The sequence below is a fragment of the Accipiter gentilis genome, chromosome 25, assembly GCF_929443795.1.
Source record: "Accipiter gentilis chromosome 25, bAccGen1.1, whole genome shotgun sequence".
In the NCBI taxonomy this organism is placed as follows: Eukaryota; Metazoa; Chordata; class Aves; order Accipitriformes; family Accipitridae; genus Astur; species Astur gentilis.
In genome coordinates this window covers 9,849,828-9,858,793 of record NC_064904.1, presented here as the reverse complement: position 1 = coordinate 9,858,793, position 8,966 = coordinate 9,849,828, and the positions used below count along the sequence as shown (strand labels likewise).

Sequence of the window (8,966 nt, the reverse complement as noted above, 5' to 3'; positions counted from 1 at the left end):
GAAGCAGGGAGGACTGGCACGCAGTAGTAAATGATACTTTCTGGAGAACACAACAAGGGTGCCTTTAGCTCAATGTCTTATCTAATACCTTCTGATAATTGCCGGTAGCAGAGGTTTTATATATGCAACAGAATATGTGTATATTTTTGTACATTTGTATCATTGTTTTAGCAGCTGCTGTTTGACCTTTATTCAAGGGCTTCGTCTAAACCTTTTCTGAATGCATTTCTATTCTTAGGATCTAATACTCAGTGTAGCTAACTGGCAGAGCTGAACTGTGGCATGGAGAAACCCTTCCTTTAGTCTTCTGCTCGCTGCCTGATCGGCAGCGTGGATGTGCTCCTGGAGGAACTGGGAGGTCCTTTCTCACTCACCTTTTCAACAGTATTCATGTTTCTCATCCTTTTCCTCACTGTAAGTTCTTCAGGGAATTACATTAAAATTACAGAATTTTAATTGCTGCTTGCCAAGGTTGTTAATATTCCTGATCACTTTTCTTGGTCTTCTCTATATTATACCCCTTTCTGTGAATAGGAGTTGGGAGTATGCGTCAGTGAAGACATGGAGACCTTATAGTGATATTTGTTCCTAACCACTTTCAGAAAAATTGTAACTTTTTTCCTCTGTCATTCAAGGGGCACCAACTTGACATTTGGGAAGCACATGATACTCCAGCTATATAGAAGTTGCCACTGATGGCATTAAGGGGATATACCTGGAACATGGATCTGGGGTTGCTTCACTCCCTATGTGTCTTACTTTGTGCTATTGACATTAACTTTCATCTGTCATTTCTACCCGCTGGAACAGTTAAATCTTCCTGCCTGTCCTCTCCACCTATAAACTTCTGGCTATCCTCAATAATTCTGTATCATCAAAAAACTTCATCACCATGCCTTTCTCCAAGCAGAACGGTATTTTGGGAGTCAGGAGTTCAGATGCCATCTAATAACTTCCCTGCACCCTGGAAAGCTGACAACTTACATCTGTCCTTACTAAGTGGTTAATAGAGAGATCTATAAAGGTCCTGTTATACTCTAACCCTCTGACAGTTCAACTTTTTTGTTTTCTTCTGGAAATCCATGTCTGTAACAAAGAAAAGGATTATTGCACATTTTCACTGGTCCCTCCAATGTGTTATTAGACCTTGGAAGCCTGATTTCCTCAACAAACACAGTTTCATTCCTTCTTCCTACAGCACTGGAACCAGTCAGTCAGTCTGTCCATTTGCTAGCCTGGCACACCAGGTAGCTGAGCTAGCCTGCTGCAACTTGGGTTCCTCCTCCTCCATTTCCCCTTCCTCCATTTTTCTCATCTGATTTTGGCAGTTGTGTAAATACCCAGGTTTGCTCAGCAATGCGAGATCCTTTGTGATGCAGGGGCTGAATACCAGTTTATTCACAGATACTATTTCGGTATGTGGGTTGTGCTTCTGGAAAAGAAGAGGAATGAGAATTATTCTGACATTTCAGACTTCGCTGGTTCTTCAGTGAAGAACATACTTAAGGTCTCCCAAAGGAAGAGCTTTGGTGTGGGAAACTCCATTAACTTCCTTCTATCAGTGCTCATGTCAGCGAGCTTCATTTTTTTGATAATTTACTTCAGTGCTGCTGGCACTCCACAATCTCATACTCAACTTCCCGTGTCCTTAGCAAGCTGTTCCTCAACTCTCCTGGCCAACTTAGCAAGTTAATATCAAAACCATAATAAAGATTATGCTGCCTTCCTCAATCTGACTATTGTCCTTCTCCTCTATGGTGGGTGACCTTTCTATAGTTCCCTTACTCAGCTGTTCCATGATGCAGTTACCTATGTGGTCTATAGATTACTAGCCTAGCCTGACGCAGAGGCTGTGGTGTAAACAGAGGGTAACCAAAATTGGCAACCGCTTCTTATCCTGCCTCCCATCAGTATTTCCATCACGGTCTCAGCTTGCTTTGCCCGGCCAGCCCTGCCCCGCAGCCCTCCTGCTCTGCACTCTTCATCTCAGCGGGCATTTGGAGGGGCTGGAAGCCCGGTGCCTGCAGGTGTGCGGTGCACGCTGAGTTTCAGCGCGTGTGGGTGCTGCTGGAGAAGGCTGTGATCCTGTCCTTTCCATGGGCGCTTGTCCTTGCCACTACCAGTAATGTTGGCAGAAGGGTTTTTTTTCGTAACCATGGGGCATATGGGTCTGGGTTAAAAGTACATTAGGGCTATATATAGTTTTACTCCCTTCGCTTAAAAATTGATCGAGATCTCCTTTACCATGTGACAAGAGGAGATAGGAGGAACAAGTAGCTGTATGATAGGTCAGAGTGAGGGTTAATGACCCCTTTGATTTCTGCTATGTAAGATGCCTGTGACCTGCCCTGTTGCAGCAGCTCAACAAGCCCAGCATGAAGGGACACCCTTCTCTACCAAGGCAACAAACAAACCGAATTAGCGTCTGGGAGGGGGAAATCCTCCAGCAGTGCCACTACTGGAAATAAACCACCAGGCGCGTCCCTGTCACTGGAGCTGTAAGCTGGGAACCAGCGAAGCGCTACCGATGCCAGGATTGCTCCCCTGCCCCTATCAGCCAGCCTTCCCCTTCCACCCCCGTGCACCTTGCTCCCACAGCTATCAAATGGCCCGGTGCAAATTTCAGCTTATTACGTTGATATTATACAAGGCCTGCAAAGGTAGAAGAAGAAAGTTAAGAAAAACTCATTTACAGCAGGTGGCTGATGTTAACAGAGCAGCACACCGTATCCAGGCCGTACACTCGGCCCGAATTACAACGTGGTTATTACTGACCTTAGGCGTAATGCCACATTCCAAGGGAAAATGTGAACCATGCCAGGCCCCAACTTCCTGAAGCTTAACTAAGATTATGGGAGAGTTTCACAGAATGGTTATGATCATCTGAGAGGCAGCAGTTTTGAAAAGTACTTGCCATCATCAGGTATGCCATTGAATGGGTTTATAATTAAGAAACGCGTGAGTTACTGTATGAAATTTATGCAAGAGAGCATTATAATCTTTGCTGTTACTGATGCTTGTCTGAGTTCTTCCTACTGGGAAGGCTCCTTCTCCTCATCCTGGGGTGGTCATATTGTGTTGCACATCAATGTCTGCCGCTTTAGTTCACGTGTGGAAGTCTTACCCCACTGTTTAACCTGTCTCTTGCCTTTCCACTGGCATTAAACAACTAACAGACATCAGGCTCAGCCTGGAGCTCACTGTTGCGTTAAATTCAATTTTTTTCCATTCCTCCCATATGTAATCTACAGTATAACTACATTGGAAAAAAGACTTCTAAAAGGCAGACTGGGTTGCTTTGAAGAGTGCTGAAGGACAACGCCACTCTCCCCAAGCCAAAGCACGTCCCATTTTACAACTAACTGCAAAGCACACCCCACCCTGCCTCCTCTCCTGGGTCTCCTGTTGCTGGCCGGCAGTCCCTCCTGCCTGCTGCCGTGCTCCGTGCGGTCTGGGGGACACGGGCAAGGGGACAGCCACAGACTCTCCGGGGCTGCTGCACCAGGCTCTGCTCCCAAAACCATTCCTGGAGCCTGGCTTTTAAAACAAAATCTTCAGGAAGGCCCGAAGCAAAGCAGGGGGCTTGGAAAATATTTGACAGATTTCAATAGCTGAACTCCAACCTCCAATCCTTTTGCACAAAGTTATCAACAAGATGGTATCAAGACTACTGCCATGCAAAGCTTGCGCCAAACTAAGTCAAGCAGAAATTTCCAAGATTGCGCTGGTGGAAAGAATGGCTCTAAAGAAAAAAAAATTTATGGCCTGAAAGATATGGGTGGGTGTGCGCTGTTAAGTGTTCGGTGTCCCGCACTCCTACCTTTGACTTCACTTTCCGTGAAATAAAGCTGAGGACCTGCACAACATTAATAAATGAAACATGTGAGATACTAACAAATGACTCCCCTTAAGCCTTTAGTTCAGCAGTGCTGTGCCAATGATTTCAGCCTGCATCCTCCCAATACCTTCGGTAGCCTTGTTCTGCATAAATACCTCCCTTTTATTTACAGGAAGCCCTTACGAGTGCAGGTGACGGGACCTGGGTTTTTTTCAGTGATGGCAGGAGATGCAGTGGGACAGTTCGTGGTAGCCTGAGAAGAGCCATAATCCATTGTCCTTCACTGACTTTGGCAAAAAGTTGCTGAGGCCGCCGCAGCCTGACTGCAGGAGCTGGTGCTCAGCCAGCGATGCGAGGAGGGCCGGGCAGGGGAGAGCCCCGTCTCCCAGTAAGAGAAGGCAGGGCTGTGGCCGCTGCACCAGCAGGAACACGCTCCGGCTCTCCCCCTGTGCTCTGCGGCGCTGGCCAGGCAGAGCTGGCACCCCACGGGGAGTCTCGGTCACGTTCCTCTCGTCATCGACCCAAGTGACGTAAAAGCGCGGGAGCTCAAGGGATGAATGAAACAAAGAAAGGCAGGGCCATGTGGACAATAAACAGTTTATTACCAATATGAACACAGATACTGTGATGCACTGACGTACCATTTTTTTATATTGTGATAACTCTGAGACAAAGAACTTGTTGGCTGACAACTAACATGTCTCCGTTTCTTCTGGTGATGCCACAATACATTTCTGTTGGCAACGGATCTTCATTTACATTGCAGACTACTAGTAAAATTACTTTGAAGTCATCTATCAAAAGCAAATGGTTCACGTGTGTTCTTATCTACTACTAAAAAGAAAGGTAATACATTTAAATAAGCAAATACAAAATACAAAAAAGGCTGACAAATCCAATGTGCAGTGTCAGATGAAATCTAAAAAATCCAGAAATTTAAAATTTAATATTCTTTAGATTAAGACTTTTAAAATGAAGCGAATCCAAGGCAGCAGCAAGCTTCAAAGTGTGCTGAGTCTGCTAATAAAAAGGGTATAAGAACAAAGACTGTGCCGGTGTCCTCTCTCACCATCTTGCATGACCTTGGTACACTTAGAAATGATCCGATCTTCCTAGCATTCTTAGTACCGTCCAAATGCTTTGCAATCATTATGTTGTACTGATTCTACTCAACTCCTGCCGTATGGCTAGAAAACCAAACCAAAAAGTTAATGCATAATGTTATACCCAGTGTGACGGAAAATGCTAAGTATAGAGGTTGCAGAAAGTACACGCTGGTAAAAGGATGAGTGGAGGGTAAAAGGATGAGTAAGGGTAAGCAGTCAGCTGTTTGCTTGCAAACTGCAGTACTGGTTTAAGAAGTTGCATCCGTGGTTTATGTGAATGTCTTATTTTGCACTGGAATGAACTAGGGAGGCTCTGAGGGCCAAGCTGCTGGGACGGTAGCATATGGACGAGGGTCTGCTCAACTGCAAACTGCCCCGAGGTTTTGTGAGCACACGGGTCTGGGGCAAGGGGATAGGGAATGGATTTTTAGCTGTTTTACAGTCTCCTCTTTTTCCCCTTCTGTGTGAATCTAAGATGGGGAGTGCAGGGTGTGGACATGCATCTTCTATGCCCTAATGCGGGCTTCAAATAGGTATTTGCTGTGTGTTTCAATAATGGCCCTGAAAAATACATTTAGTCATATATTGCTGAGCAATTTATAAAAAAAGTACTGATACATTTAGTACCGCTGTTGTACTTTTCAATGAATTATAAAAATATGTGGCTATGTGGAAAGCTGTAATCGAGTGAAGGTCTGAAATAGCTCTTCAAGCATAGGAAGCCTACAGAAGATGCTCGGGAAGGATTTTCAGTTTGGTACCTTTGTCCCCTCCTCATCCTGGACCTGTGTGGCCAGCTAGTTACAAGCGATTTCACGCTCCCTGATTGTGATAAATTGATAAGCCACAGGCTACGGGCAGGCCCTTTCTCACCCTCCCACCTGTGAGAATCACTGGGCAGTGAATTTCTCACAGGTTGGGGGTGAAAATGCTCGTCAACAGCATAAAAATAATGGATGTAAACACAATGTCATGATCAGAGCTCAGATAAGGTAGACGCTTGTTCTTCAAATGTGTATATACATCAGAGCTGCTCAGAGAAGTCTGAAAACACCAGGGAACTCTCTGCAGTTCCTATCGTCTTATCTACGGGAAATTAGTCATAAAGATGAGAAAAATAATAATTTTTCTCTTTCTTACCATCAATTATCTCCTCTTTCACTTTGTGTAACTCTCTTACAACTTCCTCCAATATTTCCTGATGAGACAAAACACAAGTCAGCTGCTCAGAATTTCCTTCTAACCGGTGGAAGAAAATGCAAGTTTAACACGGTTGTGCCTGTCCCCCGCCTCCGCTGACAATCAGAGCCTAGCACTACTAACAGCTACGTCTGCACTCCCAGGCCAAGGATGCAGAAGGTGCTGGCACATTTATTTGCACATTTCTGTACAGACATCTTGATCAAATAGCAGTGAGATTTTGCTCTCTTGCTGCTCACCAGCTAGCCCTTCTCTAAGCACCTAGTTATAGAGGAAATCAGAAGACTGAACAGCTGTTTTGCTTGTACAGCGCATGCATGGGGGAAAATGGGTAGCTCACCAAATCTCTTAAGTGTGAAAGACCTTTTCACTCACCTGTTTCATTCGATCAAAATCTAAGGCATCCATAGCCACATCATTGCTGCTGCTCACTGGCTTCATCCTTGAGAAATGGAAGAAGAGCATAAAGAAGCCAGTCAGTTCCTTGCAACACACGCTAAGCTACACCCACCTGATGGTGTGGATGAAATCCCCCCCTAGAGCAGGAGCACCCCTGCTCCTGTGCTGGGCTGGAGTCTCCCTCCTGTGCTGCTCAGGAGTGTTCAGCAGCAGGAGAGCAGCAGCACTGCTCCCGTTTGCACAGCCTGACCCTCAAAGATGCTGCTTTCTTTTATTGCAGACATATTGGAGGGAGCACAAAGACTGCGCTGAAACTTAATTTACTCTTTTTTTTTTTTTTTTTTTTTTTTTTTTTTTTTTTAGTGTCGGGAGTCTTGGTGATTTCAGACTAGAAAATGCTGAGATGTCTTCAGGGGATAAAGCCTGTTTAACAATGTATTTTATTACAGCATTTGCAATTTGCAAGCTAGATATCTGGTTTTCTCTCACAGTCTGTTTTCTGTACAGCAACTCTGTCTTGGCCACCTAGACTTTAACCAGGTGCTAAAGTAAGAGTAGAATACAGGTTAGAAAAATACTATAGGGAAAATAATAACCCAGTAAACCTTTCCTTGGAAGGCCTGACTGAGTCAGGTGGAGCTTGTTGATAGCACTGTGTAGCACAGGCACTTTTTCTTGGCCCATAAACAAAATCAATCTGGCCTTAATGGGTAGTACACGTGAGTGTTATCATTCTTCCAGGACGGTATTCGTCAGTGGGCTGAACTCTGATGACGGCTGATAAAATAAATTAAGGAAGCAGAAGCTGCTTGGCTTTCTCTTTTAATCAGTAGCTCTAAAACATTTCAAAAATTAACCATGCTATATAATTCATAGAAAAGGCTTCAAATAACTTTGCCATCATCTTTGGGCCCAAACTGGGGGCTGGCAGAGATTCTGCTGCTCCTGAGGGTACACTTGGTCTTGCAACCCTTTCTCAGGAAAATCTTAACATGTCTCCTACCATCTCACAGCTAAATTGGGAGTTAAGACAGATCCAAATGCCAACTAACGGAAACAGATCACGACTGAGAGCTTTTGAAACCTGCCCTGCTTCCCCCGCAGAAGTCATTCGAGCAAGCAAAGACTGAGCACTAAGGTGTTAAACTAGGAAAGGATTTTTTTCCCACTGAACTCCTCCTTCTCCTAGGATGGAATGGCATTATAGAAGACAGCTGGTGAAAACTTGATGGCTGCTTTAAATAGCTCACATTTCCTTCCCATTTGCAAGGAGAAGGAATGGTCTTTCTCTATCTACTGGAAACTCTCATGTATTTCCTAGAACCAATGTGTCCCATTGATTTTAGGAGAGCTGGAGGGACTATATCTTGCTTTAGTAACACTGGTGCATCCCTCTGAATGTTTGGGCAGGGCACGTTCTGCATCTTTAACACCACAGCAAGTACATGCAGATCGTTGCCATTGGCAACTTTCTCTCTGCAGACTATCAGCACTGTCGTATACGTAACAGCGTACAATAAGGGACAACTCTTTGCAGTAAATGCTAAACATATGTAAGCCTGTGTTCTACCTCCTTATTCAGCTTATCCATCCATCTCAGTGTCCAGTACTGCAGTAACACTGCGTGGTCCTGGAGCAGCACTGGAAGGAAGTCTCTCTTTAGCTGTCCAACATCAAACTTTATCTCAGTCTCTGTGGGTAAGAACATGGGTGGTGATACTGCAGCTTGGCTGTTCTGACCAACAGGAATTCTGGAATCCTACTTTAGGCTTCCTGGCTTTTGACACCTGCCAGCTTTTGTACCCCATATTTCTGAATGCCCTCTCTGTGGCTGGGCCTTTTTACAGCTCAATGTTACTAACTTTTTGCACCAAGCTTTGCTCTCCTTTCTCATGCACTCACTGGAGTTGCACAGATGGAGGAGTAAGTTCCCTTCTCCCAATTGCAGGCTCTTCAGATAATTTCTGCCTTTGCTTTTGAATTTCTGCAGAGGCTGGACAATGAAAACTTCTCCTTATTGGCAGGGTCATCCTGATGCTCCAAACCCTGCCTTCCACGTGGCACAGCGCACTGCCAAGCCCATGTCTCTGATTCACAAGCACGGATGCTTTAAGCACTTGCTTAATGGTGTGATGTCTGTGATGCCTGTGCCAACCTGGGCAGGGGGCTGTTTCCATGGAACAGGCCTTTGACACGACACACTCTACCTTCACACTTTGTGCAGCGACAGACAAAGCAGATTGTAAGAGAATGAGTAAAAGATGTGACCGAAGACGAACATTAGTGCTGAATGATGGGATTAGCCAAAGGACAAGCCAAGATGGTTAAGAAGCCGGGCCGTTAGCCAGTACCTAGAAGACACGTGGGATTGTGTGGGGCTCTTAGCTTCACAGCTCTTCACCACTGATGGATTTCTACAGCAA

At 45.0% G+C, this 8,966-nt stretch overlaps 1 protein-coding gene across 9 annotated transcripts in view; it reads right to left on the bottom strand.

The window, feature by feature from the left end:
• Nucleotides 1-4,417: 4,417 nt before the first annotated feature.
• The window catches only part of EVL (Enah/Vasp-like), a 159,421-nt gene continuing 154,872 nt past the window's right edge, over nt 4,418-8,966 (bottom strand). For 4 of the 9 annotated variants that reach the window (XM_049828921.1, XM_049828919.1, XM_049828920.1 and 1 more), the window contains 4 exons: nt 8,895-8,957; nt 6,520-6,586; nt 6,085-6,142; nt 4,418-5,025 (listed from right to left, as the gene is read on the bottom strand). In XM_049828921.1, the coding sequence (XP_049684878.1) occupies nt 4,988-5,025; nt 6,085-6,142; nt 6,520-6,586; nt 8,895-8,957 (226 nt within the window). In that variant the 3' untranslated portion in view covers nt 4,418-4,987. The remainder of the gene's footprint in view (nt 5,026-6,084; nt 6,143-6,519; nt 6,587-8,894; nt 8,958-8,966) is intronic. The other 5 variants (XM_049828922.1, XM_049828916.1, XM_049828923.1 and 2 more) reach the window with 3 other exon arrangements.